This window comes from Cottoperca gobio, chromosome 4, assembly GCF_900634415.1.
Source record: "Cottoperca gobio chromosome 4, fCotGob3.1, whole genome shotgun sequence".
NCBI lineage: Eukaryota > Metazoa > Chordata > Actinopteri > Perciformes > Bovichtidae > Cottoperca > Cottoperca gobio.
In genome coordinates this window covers 15,301,140-15,320,382 of record NC_041358.1, presented here as the reverse complement: position 1 = coordinate 15,320,382, position 19,243 = coordinate 15,301,140, and the positions used below count along the sequence as shown (strand labels likewise).

Genomic DNA, 19,243 nt, shown 5'->3' with positions numbered 1-19,243 from the left:
CATTATAAAAAGGTGTTTAACACCATCACTCCCCCGGTGCTCCGAGCTCCCAGTCCTGGCAGCTGCCGAAGGACATCAGAGGGAAAAGCAGAAAACATTTTCTCCATAAAATATGATCCAGATTCACCAAAATCAACTTAGTGCCATAAAGTCTTAATCACATCTCGTAGGAGATTGTACAACCCGCTAACAAATGTCACCAGGCGGACTCTGTACTTAAGGTAGTGTTGTTGAACTTTCATCGGGCTACGTTATTGAACCAATTACGGTATTTTATCTGCATAAGTCAACCCAAACAACAGGCAATAAAAACCATATATAAGTATAATTAAATATGGCATGAAATATTAATGACGACATGTTTTGTTAATGTGTCAAGTAAAACCATCACAAAGAACAAAACTTGTATAGTTGAGTAACATTTTTTATATAATTTGATGAGATTGTTTTTGCTCTTCAGAAACCACAGAACTTGAAAAGCCATGGAGGACTATAAACTGGGAATCTGAGTAAGATTGTTACCATCCTGCACATAATATTATATGCTTTATTATTGTACAATATACTATACTACAGGGGTCTTCAATGTTTTTCAGGCCAAGGACCCCCAAACTGGTGGAGCGTGGGGCAGGGACCCCCTACTGTATATATTGTACAGCGCCGTATTTAGTTCACTGCTCTCCTTTCCTCCGCTCTGTCTCTGACTGTACATGTGTGTCGGGAGCGAAGTCCCGCCCTTCGAGAAACACAGCGGAGGAGGGCATGTGAATGCGCGAAGCAAAAAAAAAATTATTATCCCCAAAAAAACCAAAATAGATTATTTTCAAAAATAATTGCTTCATCTACAAACTATTTTGCGACCCCCCCCCCCTGCAGTACCTCTGCGGATCCTCTGTTGAAGACCTATGCTATACTATATACAGTATGACATAAACTGATAAATTAAGAAAAAATAGCTCAGTGTGTTAATAATATAGATGTAATAATGAATGTGTTCCAAATACCATGACGTGTAATGCCGCTTATGCTTGACTGGGCATAATATACCAGCTTTTTCAAATTATAATACACCCAGTGGCTACGCAAAATATTATGCAATGGGATTGTTTGCCGTGCTTACTGTGCTGTACTGTCTTTAACTTTACAATTCTTGACAAATCCTCATAAATTTACCCGCAACTATCACAGAGGTCAACTGGCTGTACACACAATAACAACCAGCTAAAACAACTAAACCCTTTTTCTTGTTTCTACAGGAAGAAGAATGAGCTAATGGAGAGTATTAAGATCTACAAACCCACAGTCAGCTCTGTGACCCATGCTCGGGTCCTGCTCATTGGACCAGTTGGAGCTGGAAAGTCCAGCTTCTTCAATTCTATCAACTCTGTATTCAGAGGCCACGTCACCGGCCAGGCCATCGCTGGCTGCTCTACCACCAGCGTCACCACACAGGTTAGTTCCTGCCTCTTAAGGAATTCCATTTGTGGTGATTGATTTCAAAATGAAAATCCCCGTCCCCATTTTGTGATTTGTTACTCCATCTCTTTGTTCTCGACAGTTTCGCACCTACCCAGTGAAAGCTGGACGAGAAGGAAAACCTCTGCCAATCACCTTGTGTGATACCATGGGATTGGAGGAAAGTATGGAGGCGGGGCTTGACATGGATGACATCAGCAGCATCCTCAAAGGTCATCTGCCAGATCGTTATCAGGTACAGCTTTTTGTTACATTGAGCAGGATATTGAATGTATGAAACATTGATCTGGCTGAAGTCGACTCAAACTGTCCCGTCTTTCCCCTCAACTGTATGACTCAGTTCACGACCTCGGCTCCTCTGCGTTCAGAGGCCAGCGGCTACCGCAAGTCTCCCGAACTCAAGGACCAGATCCACTGCGTGGTCTACGTCATTGATGCCTGCAAGGTCTCCTTCATGACCACAAAGCTGGAGCAGAAGCTGAAAGCTATCCGCAGAAAGGTCAACTTAATGGGTCAGTGTATATGAGTCCCACATCATTTTAGTGTTATAACTGCATCCCTCATACCGCAGTAAAATATTATCTATTTAAGTCATGAATAATAAGACTAATTTTGTTCTCTATAACAGTATACATTCATGTATACCAGGGGTCACTAACAGGCGGACCGCGGTCCGAGTCCGGACCCAGACACCGACCTGTCCGGACCCGGACCTATAATCAATAAATTATTGAGGGATTTTCAATTTTGACGGGACGCTTCTATTTTAACCGGCGCAGCTTTTTTCGTTTTTACGGCACTGGTTTAGCGGTTCAGGTTGTAGTGGTGCTCATTACAAGTGGTGATGTGAAACGCCACTATGAGGCAAAGCACAACGTTTTTGACCAAACGTACCCACTCAAGTCTGAACTTTATTTTAAGATGCACAATTTTTCACTGGTTTAGCGGTTCAGGAAACTCACAGACCAATTGCATGCGAGTTAAGCCATCCCACGTGATGCTACGCAGCCAATCAAATCTGTGCATTCCAGGCGGCAAACATTGCGACTCTGAATACAGACAGATGAGAGGCGAGAGGCGAGTGACAGACGGAAAGACGAGTTAGCGATACAGGGAGAGAAGACGGAGAAAGGGAGAGAAACACAGACTAAGAGACGAGTGAGCGGCAGACAGGGAGAGAAAAAATAACTACTCATGGCGCTCTCCAAGAAGAGAGAAGTCAACAGAGCTTTCAACCCAGAATGGACTCATTCATGTTCATCCTTCCCACTGGAGCACAACACCAGCGTCTCATATGCTCAGAGACCGTGGTGCTCATTAACAGTGGTGATGTGAAACGCCACTATGAGGCAAAGCATAACGTTTTTGACCACACGTACCCACTCAAGTCTGAACTTTATTTTAAGATGCACAATTTTTCAAAAGCCATTTTATTTATTTTCTCAATTTTATTTTTAAATGCAGCCGAGAAGAACATTATACATATCTACAGTATTATATATATCTGTATAGCCAAAAATATTGTCTAAATGTTTTTAAATTGTACTTTCTTTATTAGTTGACGACGTGCAGACGTTGATACAGCTACTAGGCTGCTTCAATATATATCTACAGTAATTCATAACGCAAGTTAGACATTATGATGTTCCGGACCTTTGCTCGTGGAAACTTTCTCTAACTGGACCTCTTTGAATTTTAGTTGAATACCCCTGATGTATACGCTACATGTACGACACACATATTGATACCTACGTTGTTTGATATTCACAAACCATAAAACATAGTAAACCTGCTGCAGTTCCTACTAACTCAACATACCTTACGACAGATGCTGCAAACACGTATCACACAATAGAAAGCTTAAATTAAATGAATAATATACATTTTAATGGAATAGTAGCATAGTAACTATACAAACTAGAATGCAGTGGGCGTTCACATGAATTTTCCCAGTGTGGATGTTATTTTTCAGATTATGCGAACGGCATGTGATCCGCTCCAAAATGTAATTTGTAGAAACACTTGTTTACTTTATTTTATTTTCTAGAAATTGGTTTGTTTGTTTGTTTCCAGGGATTCCTCAGCTGGTCCTGATGACTAAAGTGGATGAAGTGTGCCCTTTGGTTTCACAGGACATTAGGAACATTTATAGAAGCGGCTACATCAGGACAATGGTGAGATCAACTTTAAATTGTAATTTTATTCTGATGAAGAATTTAAATGGGCTTATTTTCAGTTTGAATTTTGGATACTTAGTTTTGGCCTTGAGGGAAGAATATAAGACAGTCAATTTAAATCATTCCATTTTCATTTCATTTAGCTTTTGTTGTCTTTTTCAGTTGTGTTTTTGTCTCATTATTTTGTTATATTTTACTTTCTCCTAACGGTGTTTTATTGAATACTACTTAAGCAGTAAAGGCCCTGTCACACATATCCGTATGACAGAAACGTATGCCGGCGCATACGAAATATCGCAATAGGTTGATATAAATTAAGGGTAAGTTGTGATCGTTTGAAGGACGCAGACGATACGCCGAACACGCCAGACATACGGCCCTGTCACACAGCTCCGTATGACAGAAACATGCCGCCGTTTATGAAAAGTAGCTCAAAATGTGTCAGAGTCCAAATACGTCCAACTTTTCCACATTGTTGTTGTAGCTGACGCATACATAACGAATACATAACTAATTATCGTATGTCATTGATAGCGTATCACTTACCTATTTAAAACGTGTCAGAGCATCTGGCCAACGGAGCTGGAAAAGTGCCATCTGGTTCACGTCATGCTGATGCTGGAGAACGGGTAACATGCTGAACGCTAGCTGTACTGTAGAAACATGTTTAATAAGTTACTCAGGAATCATCTTAACATATGGTAGGAATAGGGTATCCACTCGTTATCAATAAATTGACTGTAGGGTTCACCGTCAGCCGACGTAGCCTATATCTAACGTTCCTCTAACGTAGTCACGTAGGTATTCACGTACGTATTCTGTATTCACATATGTCTAACGTAACATAACGTCTGCATAACTTATGAAGCACACGTCGGGTACGTCCGGTAATTTTGAACATGCTCAAAACATCAGCGTTCAACAACGCACCCCAGCGTAACACAGTGAGCTCTTAACGAATACTACTTATACCTTACCTTATGTCTACGTACACCAGCGTGTTGCCGATATTTTGTATATGCCATATTTTTGTATACGTTATGCATTCGTTGGGTATTCGTCTGATACATTTTGTATAAGTAAGTGATACGCTATCAATAGGTTAGACATGCGTATCTGTATATGTTCACTTTTCAGATCCGATGAAATGTTGGACATATTTGGACTCTGACAAATTTTCGTATGCACCGGCATACGTTTCTGTCATACGGATATGTGTGACAGGGCCTTAAAGTCGCAGGTATACACTAATAACGTTCTTGTTGAATTATAATGGGCAGTCATAACCTACACAAATACAAAACACGTTCAACTTTTTCGCTGTCGTTAAGACCAAATGTGGAAAAAAACATGTGATTTAACCTAAATTAATGCATTTCTTTGTCTCGTTTTGTCAAAGTATAAACTACCCTCATCTCCAATCCTTTGTGATCCAGATGCAGGAGGTCAGCACTCGGGTCGGTGTGCCAATGTCCTGTGTTGTTCCGGTGAAGAACTACAGCGAGGAGTTTGAGTTGGACCCGAACTGCGACATCCTACTACTCACCGCCATCATCCAGATGCTTCGCTCTGCTGATAGTTACTTTGATGAGCGCAGTGACCGATTGAACAACATAGAAATAAAACTAAAATTGTAATGTTCTTCAGGTCAGGTCCAAGATGGCTCCCACAAACCTACCCTTGTAGTTTCACCAGATAAATTAGCTATTGTTATCATGTTCCATATTTTCTTATAGACAGTTTAAAACTCCTTTTTGTTGTTATTGGATTTTATTTAGATGTCTTTGGGGCCTTCCAACATTAATCCATAATTATAGAAACTTTATGCAGTTGATTATCTATAAACCAAATCTGATTAAACTGAAACTTTCTTTCTATAGTTCCGTCCAAAAATGTGGAATTGTATGCCACAAAAGCTTGATTGGGTAGTCGGATGGCTGAGAGCACTGCTCTATATTTTGCATGTATTTCATGCTTTTAGATTGTAAGAAGTCCTCTTTACAAAAAGATGCTATTTTGTAGGGTTTGCAAAACAAAAAGTCCTGTTTTGAACATGGACAACAAAAGGCTGTTCAATGGTTCAAACAGAGACACAGATACCTCTGAGCAACAGTTGAATACGAATAACAAACCAAGTCACTTAAAAATAAATTGGAAGCATAGAATCAAAATGGGCAGATTTACATAGGAACAGGCTCCTGTTTCAGTGTCAGGAGCACAATAATGCCCTAATATGTTTTATCTTGTAAAATGTCCGTTAGACCTCAAGAACTCCACACTGAACTTCTGTGGGTCCTCAGCAATGCACCCACCACGTGTGAAGTCGATCACATAAACAGTTGTCGAGCAAATCAAAAGACAAAGACATCTTTCCATTTCAGTTAGATTTTAAAATTGAAGAAAAGAAGAAAAACAAATATAGCAGGTGATTCCAAACTTTTGAACAGTATTGTATGTCACCTAGACTTATCAGTAGCTGCTTAACATTATGCATCCTGGTACAAAACATTATACTGCAGTTAATACTCTGTGTGCTGCATGGACACGAACAGTGTCAACACCAAACTGCCATCGACGTTTTCCCTCAAGTCCTTCCAGCGCCTGTTTTCTTTCCCATCAAGCTTTGTACTAAGAATTACTTTTCTTAACATTTCTTTGATGTTTCTCAGATGTTTGCATTGTCAGCCAAAAGCACTTTTGTTAAGTTGCATGTAAGCTTGTGCTGTAGCTTGACTATACATCCCATGTAGATCCTTTATCATTCGTAAAATGTATAATTCCAGTCAGTATTTTGTTGCTCAATAAAAGCTCAAAGTGCATGAACAGAAAAACTGAAATTTATTAATGCGGGTCAGACAGTTACTATACAGCAAACAGTGTTGGAGTCGGACCAGCTGAGGAGCGGTCCGTCTCCGTGTAACATGACTGGTACGACACACATCACAACTGTAATCCGACTCTCCACCACTCATCATCACCATCATTGAAATGAACTGATTAGAGGGCATTATAAATTGGCAGCTGTCCTCACTGCGACAATAATCAGTTAAAAAATAATTATGCTCTGTGCTCAGGATAACTTTTAAACAAACGCACATCTTGAAATAGTGTTTCAAATATTGATGTTGTGTTAGTGCACATAAAAGACGAGGAGCTCTCTGAAACTTGGCCACAGATTACATTAAACCGGTTGTACGACTTTGTGAGAACAAGAACGACGTATGCTAGTGAAGAAGGAATGTCCTGGAAATGCAAAACACACCTGGGATTCAATGATTCCCTTTTCTCCCTTGCCATGATATTGATGCAGAGGACAATGGTCGTACTGGGAGGCTCTTGTTCAAAATGTGTCAAACATGCTGCTGAAAATGATATTCGGCAGATCTGTCAATAGGATCAGATGACATGGTTTTTGGTGATGTTGGTTCAGATGGTTGGGATCACGGAGGAAGACCGCTGGGGACGGAGCAGAGGGGAAGCTCTTATGGCACAGCTGACGCTCTCCGACATTTCAAACTGTCAGATGGCTTTCCTCTCATCAGCCAACGGCTTCGGTCATCATCAGAAAAGGCAGCCACGTGAAGAAGAAACCATTTCAACTTCAACCACTTGAGTTATAGTGCAGAACACACTCACTCACAAACAAGTACACATGGGCTTGGTCAGAGTCCAAAGGCTGATTTCAGTGACAACAAGTCGAGAATAAAGCGAGACATTTGGCACCTTCGATGCAGCTTTCCGCCTGCTGACACAGCACTAAAGCTAAACAGACTTTTTGGCGAATAATAAAAGACACCAAAATCATCCTTGTGTCTTCATATCTCTGGCTGTGGTCCTCACCGTCACTGTAGATATTAGCAACCAGCAATTTAATAAGTACGAAGAGTTTGTAGTATATTTTGAACTGTGCTATGTAACAGATACTTCAGAGCAAACACTGGACTATAAAGTTTCCTAATTAAATGTGTTGACTAGTATCTACAGCGAATTTGGATGACAGTAACAGGTATGAAGGGGTGAAGACTTCCAGTGGGTGTTGTCTACATGGCGTTACATAACACAGACAGACACACTCAGTTTCTCCATGATCCTGTGATTATCTGGCCATTTTTTCAGTGTGTAAAAGAACAATTACACACACAGACAATTGGTGCACCTTAAAATAACAAGATTAACAGGGATACATTTAAAAACATTTTCAAACTGAAAATATCAATTTGTAGCATGGATATTTTTAACAAAACATTTTGGAGAATTCACAACGTAACTGAAGATGTGTGGCATTGTATTATAGCAACTCCAACTGAATCATTAAAAGTATAAAAAGGACCGAGCAGACAGGAAAAGAGCCCATTTCTGTTGTGACCACAGCTAACTGTCCACAAAATGATGCTGCATGATAATACACACCATGAGTCTGTTCAACCCATGACTGAAGAAACATTTGGGACATTACGCACATTAAGATCTCTGCAGGCTGTCACTTTGGTTCTCCAGCGTTTGGACTCGACCAGCTCGATCACACACACTGTGCTTACGTCAACATCTAGAGATGACATTCAAATTCCAAACGGTAAAAAAAAAAAAATGAACAAAGAACTTTTCCTTTTTTTCTTCTCTTTAAGAACTGTACAAGATTATTACAAAAATCAATAATTAGTTATACATATTTATATGACAACATCGTTTACGTTATATTACTATAAAGAAATACAACCTTTTGTGTTGTTCTTGTTTAAGACTGAATGCAGTATTCCTTTTTCAGAGTGCTGCAGCTTTGCTGCGCTGAAGATGGTTAATGTAGATCACAACATTTCTATGCAGTAAACTTATAATATATCTGCACCTGTAGCTGTATCATTGTAAATATTGTTCACATTGTGAGACTGAATGTAGCTTTAACTCTCAGCTACCTAAAAACATAATCTCACACAGATAAAAGAACTCTGCAGTAGCAATGTCTGACCACAAGGTGGAGCTAAATTATACACCTACGTGAGCCTTGTGTATGTTAATGCAGCTTTCTTATAAGGAGAACTCGACACAAAACGTGTCAGCACATCACCTGTGAAGCAGAGAAGGTCAACAGACATTTTGTAGTTCACTCAAACGTAAACATTAAGCGAAACAGGTGGCTGATCCAGTCCTCCTGTTTCCTCCCTCATCTTTTCAGCTATTTGCAGTCCAAGAAGCCGGCGAGCTTTGCGTTGCAAGCGGCTGGAAAAGGAATACTGCATTTCTCCGCTGCTTGTTTCTTCAACTTGTGTTCCTCAGCTCTAATGTGCATCCTGCAGGGGAAGGAGAGATGGAGGGAGGGTCGTTTAGGCAGGGCCGTCCTTTGGAGAGGATGGGGTCTGGGTCGTGGAGCTGGAGGAAGAGGAGGCAGAGCTCTTCAGGGAGCCAAGAGTCTTGCTGAACCACGAGTTCTTGGCTGCCTGGATCTCGTTCATCAGGACTCCCCGCTGGTGCTCGAGCTCCTGCAAAGAGACACACGTTTATCTTAAACACTGCCCTTTGTCACGTGGCTCTGTGTTTTAGAAGATGTAATCTGGACTGTCCAGCTATTAAACATATTTGCAATCACACATGAGCACTCACAATTCAAATTAGCAGGCAAATCAGCAACAGTCTGTTCAATGCACCGCTGTCTTCTAATACACTTGATGGACTGTCTTCTTGCCGTATCCTTCTAAGTGTCTCATCAACGTCTGCTGTACTTTGTGTTTTGTGCTAATTAGTGAATGTTAACATAACACGTGTAGCTAACACGCTACACTTAAGATTAGTTGAGATGCTTATGTTTAATGTACCTGCTAAACATCAGCATGTTAACATTCCTAATGTTAGCATGTTGATGTTAGCATTTAGCTCAAAGCTGCTTTACCTAAATAAAGGCTCACCGAGCAGCTAGCATGGCTTTAGACTCGTTCGTGTTTGGTTTCCTTGTTTCTACATGTGTTCTGTTATGAGCACACTACAGTCTTTTCAGTTTGATACCGACCTAGATCTTTATGACAGTTGTGCTTATTATTATATATATTTCCTAAAGGAGTACTCCTACAGTCTTGGTATATTGTCTTGCAGTTCTGCAGAAGTTGTTATTTTTTATTGACATCACTGTCCCTCCCTGGTGCTGCTGACCTGCATGCGACACTTGGCCTCCACCAGTTGCAGTTTGGTCTGTGCCAGCTCCAGCTCCAGATGCCTCAGCTGCTCCTTCAGTCCGTCCTTCTCCTCGTCCATCGGCTCTGTGGATGTCTTGTCCCTGCCGGGCGACGAAGCTTGGTGGGACCCCAGAGTTGTGAACAGATCCCTGCAGCGGTCACAGCCCATCACCTTACTCTGCACGGGCACATTAGCAGAGGTTAGTGGGTGAACACACTGTATAGATATGTGAGAACAGCTAAATATATATATATATCCTACAAACAACTACTGTGCTAAAGCAAGAGAATACATCCAGTGTGGCAGAACACTTGCTTGTATTTATTAGGTGAAAGTAATATTTTGTTTGTTTATACGGTATCTCTCTTTGTCCTGATAAACCCTTCTTTATTTATTCAGTGCTTCATCTTTGTGAGAGCATTATGCCCTGATGAAGACTGTGTTATCAAAACAGTGGATGTTTCCTTTGATTTTGACTTTTTCCTGGTGCCCAGGACTGAAAACAGGCTGACACAGGACTCCTTTACACATCACTCCTGCCATGTACTCATTGCTCAAGTTTAATCCACAGTTGATCCATTTCATCACACTACACAGCTCCACCCTGCCATCTACAACCCACAAATCTTTGTTGAGTACAAAAAAAAGTGCTACAGCAGTAAATCATAGCACATTTATAAATGTACAATCATGTTTATCACTGAATCAGGTTTCTCTTCTTGTCCTCTCAGCTTCCATCTTTTGCAAGTAATTAGTTTATTATAGCAATGTGAACATGCAGTGTCATGTTACCATTGACAGGGAAACCAACCATCACTGTGACATAAGAGGAAGTTTTACATAAACACTGACATATTTAGTATTTCTTTCCTAAAGGTCTTTCTCCAGGCCTGAGGTGATTCACCCACGAAGAACAACATCACATGTCTGACAAAGGCTAAAAGAGCGGTGTGGGATCATTTGTGCAATCGGGTTCTTTATTGGTGTGATAATGTACCAACCTGAGCTTCTCTTAACTGAAACACAGTCCTGCAAATTAACTTGTTCTGTGATGCAACAGATTGTGATTTTACTTAAGAGTTTGAAAGTCTCACTAACTTGCATCTTCTAACTTCTACAGTAGCTGTGCATTAACCGTGTGTTCTCACCCTGACGACGTCCAGCTCTTCTTTTGTTGCCGCCTGCTGTTTTTCCAGCCTGGTGCTTAACTGGGAGCAGATCTGAAACACGGAGAGGAAGTCGGGTTATATAAGAAACAACACATTTGAAGTACAACATTATTTTAATTAGTTTTTAATTGTATTTCATTCTCAGGGACAATGAACATTGATCAACATCACCAAAAGGCTCATTTTCAACTGTTGTCTCTCGGACAGATTTTAAAATGGGCCATTAAAACAACTAATAAAACAGAAAGCAAAGCAGTACAGCAGAACAGGATAACAAGTTTAGAGGAGAAAGAAAAGCATGATGCAAGATAAGAGATACACTTAACTACAGGACAACTGAGCAGTACAATCTTCTCCATCAAAATTCTTTTCACACTAACAAATCATCAATAATCAATTATTTTGGTTTCCCCTGGTTCAACATTTATTACTCGGTGTAAACAGTTACTTAGTTACTAGTTGGGTAAGAGCAGTCGGTGACACTGATATGTAAGAAGTTACTAATGTTGCTACCAAAAATATGACCTTTATTTACATATAAATATTATGTATAATAATACAAAACAAATGTATAGCTCTTTGCACTTAACTATTTGTGTGAAATCTAAAGTCTAATAGCAAATGAGTGAGATATTTACTTTTTCCATTTTAAATACAGCGGATACATTTAAGTAATAAAAACTGTCGAACCTGTTTGTATTCAGCTATGATCGCTGTGGTTTTCTTGATCTCCAGCTCTGCTTTTTCTAGCTCCCTCCTGAACACTTCCTTCAGCTGGGAGAAACAAAACAACAAGACAAAAACATTACGTCGTACATTAATGAGGGTGAGTTGACATCTCATAACGTTTATACATATGGAAATGTCAGGGTGAAAAAAGAATTGGAAGATGATTCAAAGCTTATAGTTAGGGCTGGCTCAGGTTTGCCCTGGATCAGCCCCTAGTTATGCTGCTATAGGTTTAGACTGCCAGGGGACACCTCCCTCCTTCTCTTCCTCTCTCCTTCTCTTCCTCTCTCCTCCCCTCCCTCTCTTCTTCTCCCTCTCTATCTGTATGCATTTATGTAAATGTATGTTTTTTTCTTTGTACGATGCGAGGGTCTAAGGACAGAGGGTGTCGTAACCTGTACAGTCTGTAAAGCACACTGAGACAAATGTATAATTTGTGATATTGGGCTATATAAATACATTTGATTTGATTTGATTCAAATGATTAACATTCACACAGACAACTTAAGTTATTATGCAACTGCGGTTAAATAGTATATTATAATATTATAAACAATAACTTTAGCAATGTTGTTCACAGGAAAGATTGTGTTGTGCTGAGTTTTAAAGATGCTCTAAAGGTTCAAAAGAAAAACAGGCCATTAATTTCGTTGGGTGTTAAAATGAGCTCTTAATTAACGCTAATTACTTACTACTGAGTACCATTTAATATAGTTATTATATTATCTTTTTCCAACTCAACTCTATTGGATTTCTGCTCTAATTACCCGGCATTCATATTCTGTTGTGACAAGGTGACTTATAGTCAGTATAATCCACCTGCTGATAGATCTCCTCTGCTCACTTACTGAAAATGTGGAGTTTTAAGTTTTAATAGCAGACACACTCGTACATTCAGGAGACACATACGGTTTAGCCTCCTAAACAATTGGTCAAATGTCTGTGTTTTATTACCAAACTAAACTACAGTACCATAAACAAAGCTTTGACTCCAATGATCATTGAGCTTATTGACCAATGAGGCCTGTAGTTTGTTAAGGCTGAGCTTAACGCAGCGACAGTAAACAGAGAGCAGATGTTACCTGAGCCGTCTCCTCCTCCTGTCGTCTTTTCTCCTCCTCCGTCTCCACCAGGCGTTGCTTGGTGCTCAGCAGCTCTTTGTTCAAAACATCGGCCTTGTCTTCTGCCTGAGTGCACGCACACACACACACACACACACACACACACACACACACACACACACACACACAAGAACCTTCATTTAATACTAAATCTGTAACTGCAGCACAGTGCTATTTTTATACAACCACCAGAGACACAAACACGTTCAAAACCTGACGCACTGAAACATTTGCACTTTGATAATCTGCACTATTTTACTCATTAATACAGTTCATTAATATAGATTCACACAGAGCTGTCCAGTACAGCCACATGGGTCTCTCCCATATGGTAACTACTCTCACTTCCAGAGGGGGGAGACAAAAGATCCGCACGCCAGCTTTAAAATCAGGAAGAGCGAGGAAATGTTTTTCTGCTTACAGCTACATCTGTCTGTTCATGTTGCTGTCAGATGAAGGCTTTTAAATCAGCTCAACGTCTGAACATTTCCCAGATGGGAACAAACACTACATGTAATCACAACTTGACTAAACAAATAAACAAATTCAGCTTTACCTTGACACAAAGTAATCAGACTGCATTGTGGCTTTAAAACCATCCTATAGAGATGCTGTGTTACCTGGTCAAGGTCGTTCCGAAGAGCAATCTTGCTGGTGACCAGTTCATGGGCCAAGTCGTCATTCTCCTGTTCCAGTCGCATACTGGCCTCCTGAAGACGACGATTCTCCCTCTGGACAAACACACACACAGAGTTGGACAATGTGTCAGTGGCAAACTTGTGAAAGGATCACATGTTAGATCTGAATATGATGTGTTTATATGAATGTAAACAAAATATTGAGCATCTGCAAAGTAAGAACTCTGATAACAGAAGACAAACAACCTCATTATTCACTTGACAATATATTTAATATCGTGTCATTTAATCAGAAATCCTTTATTTGTCCCACGACGGGGACATTTACATAATTGTAATGAAGTTTATAAGAACTATGTCATATGTCAAAAAGTCGGAATGTTATAGGTCTGAAATTAAATGAACAGCTTAACGTCTGAAAAAAAAAGAAGAGAACACGCACACACACACACACGCACGCACACACACACACACACACACACACACACACACACACACACCATCTTAAAGTCCCCATTGTAGACCATGAGTGGAGTCTCATGACTTCTGGTCTGCCTATAAACAGTCTCACATGAAGGCCATGCCTCAATGGGACAAATCAGTTGACAAGGTTACCCTGCCCCCCCTAGCGATGAGCACACACACACACACACACACACACACACACATAGACATATGTATGCACACGTTAAATAAATAAACTGTATAATTGAGCTGATTTGCTGGAGCACCTTTTAAATGTAATGATGCAAGTATATAGATGCAGATTGCAAAGGACAAATACACATACACCTGGACATCTATACACATCAGACACTCAGTCACATGCTTTGGAGATTAAATCATTCACTTCCTGTGAGCAGAAAAGTGATGGGTTTAATTTGGGCCAAACGAGACCTACATGGTCCTAGTTAGAGAGGGAGGTTCTTCTCTGCTGCCGGGCTTTAGACTGATAACACATCCGAGTCTTTACACTGAAATCTTGCATCGTCTACCCTTTAATACTACTTCTACTTTAGGTCTACATCAGTAAATATGGCCAACTCATATCAATCACAAGGAAATATGAAATCTTACACATCTCAAAGTTAGTTGTTTATTGATAATTAAAGAGTAGTAAAAGCCATAAGAACGTGTGCAAAATGTAATCTTTGTTGGAGCAGAGGCAGCTCACCGTGCTGCTGTCCACAGTCACAACAACGTCTTCCCATCCGGCCTCCAGCAGCACTAAACTTTAACACATGATCCTGACTGGAGTTTCTCTTCCCAGCTTCACTCTCTCTCGCTCTCCTTAGTTCTTTCTATCAATGTTTTTCTTTTTTATTAAGATAAACATTGAAACCAACCGAGAAAAGGTACAACTGGACGAAAACACACATAGATTTTACACATAAAAAGCAAACAGGACATGCACAAATACAAATACGCACCCAAAACAATAGAGCACAATGAGTACATACCTGAACCTGGAGTATAAACCGTATACAAATGTTGAATTACAATAAGCATAAAGCAACTAACATCCAAGAAGTCATTTCTTCACTGAAAGAAAAGTGTATGATTTAAACCTGTGCTGATTCTTAAGCAGCAACGTTCCTGCTTTGTCTTCTTGCTCTGTAAGAAAGTAGTTCCACTGGCTGCAGAGCAGATGGCTCTGGTCCAACATCTTATCAACAATACAAGAGCTTCCTTCCTTTCCTCCAGAATCAGCAGCTTTCACAGCGCTGCTGTTTACGCTAACATATCGCACGGGTCAACTTCTTCTTTTATTCTTGTCTCGATTCATATATTATTTTATTGTATTTCCTTACAATTACTACTTTTGGAATATTTCATCAAGTGATTCAGAGTTTTATCGACAGGCAGGTTTCTTGTTTATGTTTGAACTCATCCAAGGAAACAAGCCGACGGCTGCAAAATGTTTTGAGAAGTAACACATGAAGAAACTCGGTCTGTGTTCCAAGCATTTTTGAGTCAATTTAATTAAGGCCAAAGGAATGCAAGCTGTGCAAGGCGCTGTATACATCTTGAACGAGTCTTAAACGTGGGTGGAAACAATGAAACAACAAACCAGGTTTGACATGTTTACACTAATCCAGTTCATTATGAAGGTGAGGGTCAAAGAGGGAAGGTGTTTACTAAAAGTAATTGCAAAAGAAAACTGGAACGAACTACTGCAACTTGGTATCTCGAGGTGATGCAGTTATCATACAGAACAATCATTGTAATCTGCATATACGGATAAAAACTTTATTTTAAGTCAAAAATACCGTGGTCTTCAGCCATGGTCTAAAAAAAGCAATTTCATCTATCAGCAGTTTGATGTGCTGAGAATCATACAGTAATATTGTTCTTCTTCACTAAAGCAGCTGAATATGTTGTTGCTTTTCTTTGACATATGAACTTTAAAAAATCATAACTATTCTGTATTTCTTATGTAAAATCTGCAAACAATAAAAATGTAATAAGAAATCTCTAATTATCAACATTAATGCAAGGCCCAATTTGGGAAAAAACTGATTCAACTGTTCCCTTCGCTGATTTTTGGAAAAAACTCAAATGAAAGTGGACGAGAGGAAAAGAAGTACATCCTGATGGAATAGAGCGAATGAAAGGAAGAGATGCTGTCTGCTGACAGTTTGAGTTTGTCTGAATCTCTGCCTCACCTCGCCTGCTTTTACCCTCTGAAGATGACGTCACATTCAGCAGCCGATAACCTCCGACAACACCCAAAAATAGATGTTGTAGATGTTTGATAATGATTAAAGTCTGTGATGTTTGAAAAGTCTCTTTTCCAGCCAGAACAGAGTCACAAATATTAACAAAGGTAAAGTTTTCACAGGAGATGTCTAATCTTAGAGAAACATGGCTAATTTTAGCAAATCCTTACTACACCAAACACTTTTAAATATATCAAAGAGCCAAGTTATCTTACCGTCTCTAAGACTGAACACCGCCCGAGAAGTTAATCAATTAAAATCTAAAAGGAAACAAGGTTGCTCTCACATGAACACACCATGTGTAACAGAAAGGTGTTGGGTACGTAAGACAAGTAAGATATCTTATATCTTAACGTGTGTGTGTGTGTGTGTGTGTGTGTGTGTGTGTGTGTGTCCTACCTGGAATCGGTCGATGGGGTCTTCTTGTTGCAGCTGGCTCTCTCTCAGTGTCAGATATTCCTTCTCAAACTTCTTCAGCTTTTTGGTTGGAACCTAAAAACACCAGAAATGTTGTTGTTTCAACTCTCATGCACCAAAGGACCAAACGCTTCCTTGTAGAATCACGGCACAGCTCATTACTTCAAAGGGACAAAATTAGGAATTTGTACAAACACCCCCCTCCGACATTTTTGGCTTTTAACTTGTTCCCAAACAAAGTTATCATGCTCAGTCGTTGCCACAGAGGTGCCTCCTCTCTATCTCTAGTTTTCTCGATGAGATTCAAACTAGCAACCGTCTGACAGCATTTTTCTCCAGCAATAATGTGACTCTCCGGCCGTCTCCTTGAGACAAATGCACTAAAACAAAATATATTTATACTACAGAACATATTCAATAGGGTACGTCAAACGTCACAATGCCGGGCGATTTTACTCAATATGTTAAAAACAGATCAACAACATTAAAAGAAACTGAAAGGGTCAGAGGTAACAACTCATACACGACAGAAATCCTTGTAACACAAACTCAAAACTAACTGAACTAGTTCTGAATATCGCTGCTGAAACATTGTGGTCTTGTGGTTTGTGCTGCAGTTTCTGTTTTGTATTGCACAATGTGCTCAACATATGTTTATGACCAGTACATGTTCCTGTGTGCTGTTCTCTACAGTGCATGTTCCTGTGTGCTGTTCTCTACAGTACATGTTCCTGTGTGCTGTTTCCTGTGTGCTGTTCTCTACAGCGCATGTTCCTGTGTGCTGTTCTCTACAGTACATGTTCCTGTGTGCTGTTTCCTGTGTGCTGTTCTCTACAGCGCATGTTCCTGTGTGCTGTTCTCTACAGTACATGTTCCTGTGTGCTGTTTCCTGTGTGCTGTTCTCTACAGCGCATGTTCCTGTGTGCTGTTCTCTACAGTACATGTTCCTGTGTGCTGTTCTCTACAGTGCATGTTCCTGTGTGCTGTTATCTACAGTACATGTTCCTGTTCTCTACAGTGCATGTTCCTGTGTGCTGTTCTCTACAGTACATGTTCCTGTGTGCTGTTCTCTACAGTACATGTTCCTGTGTGCTGTTCTCTACAGTGCATGTTCCTGTGTGCTGTTATCTACAGTACATGTTCCTGTTCTCTACAGTGCATGTTCCTGTGTGCTGTTCTCTACAGTACATGTTCCTGTGTGCTGTTCTCTACAGTGCATGTTCCTGTGTGCTGTTATCTACAGTACATGTTCCTGTTCTCTACAGTGCATGTTCCTGTGTGCTGTTCTCTACAGTACATGTTCCTGTGTGCTGTTCTCTACAGTACATGTTCCTGTGTGCTGTTCTCTACAGTGCATGTTCCTGTGTGCTGTTATCTACAGTACATGTTCCTGTTCTCTACAGTGCATGTTCCTGTGTGCTGTTCTCTACAGTACATGTTCCTGTGTGCTGTTCTCTACAGTGCATGTTCCTGTGTGCTGTTATCTACAGTACATGTTCCTGTTCTCTACAGTGCATGTTCCTGTGTGCTGTTCTCTACAGTACATGTTCCTGTGTGCTGTTCTCTACAGTGCATGTTCCTGTGTGCTGTTATCTACAGTACATGTTCCTGTTCTCTACAGTGCATGTTCCTGTGTGCTGTTCTCTACAGTGCATGTTCCTGTGTGCTGTTCTCTACAGTACATGTTCCTGTGTGCTGTTCTCTACAGTGCATGTTCCTGTGTGCTGTTATCTACAGTACATGTTCCTGTTCTCTACAGTGCATGTTCCTGTGTGCTGTTCTCTACAGTACATGTTCCTGTGTGCTGTTCTCTACAGTACATGTTCCTGTGTGCTGTTCTCTACAGTGCATGTTCCTGTGTGCTGTTATCTACAGTACATGTTCCTGTTCTCTACAGTACATGTTCCTGTGTGCTGTTCTCTACAGTACATGTTCCTGTGTGCTGTTCTCTACAGTGCATGTTCCTGTGTGCTGTTATCTACAGTACATGTTCCTGTTCTCTACAGTGCATGTTCCTGTGTGCTGTTCTCTACAGTACATGTTCCTGTGTGCTGTTCTCTACAGTGCATGTTCCTGTGTGCTGTTATCTACAGTACATGTTCCTGTTCTCTACAGTGCATGTTCCTGTGTGCTGTTCTCTACAGTGCATGTTCCTGTGTGCTGTTCTCTACAGTACATGTTCCTGTGTGCTGTTCTCTACAGTGCATGTTCCTGTTCTCTACAGTGCATGTTCCTGTGTGCTGTTCTCTACAGTGCATGTTCCTGTGTGCTGTTCTCTACAGTACATGTTCCTGTGTGCTGTTCTCTACAGTGCATGTTCCTGTGTGCTGTTCTCTACAGTGCATGTTCCTGTGTGCTGTTCTCTACAGTGCATGTTCCTGTGTGCTGTTCTCTACAGTACATGTTCCTGTTCTCTACAGTGCATGTTCCTGTGTGCTGTTCTCTACAGTGCATGTTCCTGTGTGCTGTTCTCTACAGTACATGTTCCTGTTCTCTACAGCGCATGTTCCTGTGTGCTGTTCTCTACAGTGCATGTTCCTGTGTGCTGTTCTCTACAGCGCATGTTCCTGTGTATGTTCCTGTGTGCTGTTCTCTACAGCGCATGTTCCTGTGTGCTGTTCTCTACAGCGC

At 40.5% G+C, this 19,243-nt stretch overlaps 2 protein-coding genes across 2 annotated transcripts in view; one reads left to right on the top strand and one right to left on the bottom strand.

Moving 5' to 3' along the window:
• Positions 1 to 6,470, top strand: part of LOC115006830 (interferon-induced protein 44-like) — an 11,081-nt gene extending 4,611 nt beyond the window's left edge. Inside the window, exons 3-8 of the mRNA XM_029429376.1 lie at positions 461 to 509; positions 1,257 to 1,452; positions 1,559 to 1,711; positions 1,817 to 1,988; positions 3,550 to 3,650; positions 5,090 to 6,470. Of these exons, the coding sequence (XP_029285236.1) occupies positions 461 to 509; positions 1,257 to 1,452; positions 1,559 to 1,711; positions 1,817 to 1,988; positions 3,550 to 3,650; positions 5,090 to 5,290 (872 nt within the window). The 3' untranslated portion in view covers positions 5,291 to 6,470. The remainder of the gene's footprint in view (positions 1 to 460; positions 510 to 1,256; positions 1,453 to 1,558; positions 1,712 to 1,816; positions 1,989 to 3,549; positions 3,651 to 5,089) is intronic.
• rabgap1l (RAB GTPase activating protein 1-like) overlaps positions 6,469 to 19,243 on the bottom strand; it is a 120,491-nt gene continuing 107,716 nt past the window's right edge. Inside the window, 7 exon segments of the mRNA XM_029429375.1 lie at positions 6,469 to 9,130; positions 9,795 to 9,995; positions 10,967 to 11,038; positions 11,678 to 11,761; positions 12,799 to 12,903; positions 13,458 to 13,568; positions 16,595 to 16,687. Of these exon segments, the coding sequence (XP_029285235.1) occupies positions 8,975 to 9,130; positions 9,795 to 9,995; positions 10,967 to 11,038; positions 11,678 to 11,761; positions 12,799 to 12,903; positions 13,458 to 13,568; positions 16,595 to 16,687 (822 nt within the window). The 3' untranslated portion in view covers positions 6,469 to 8,974.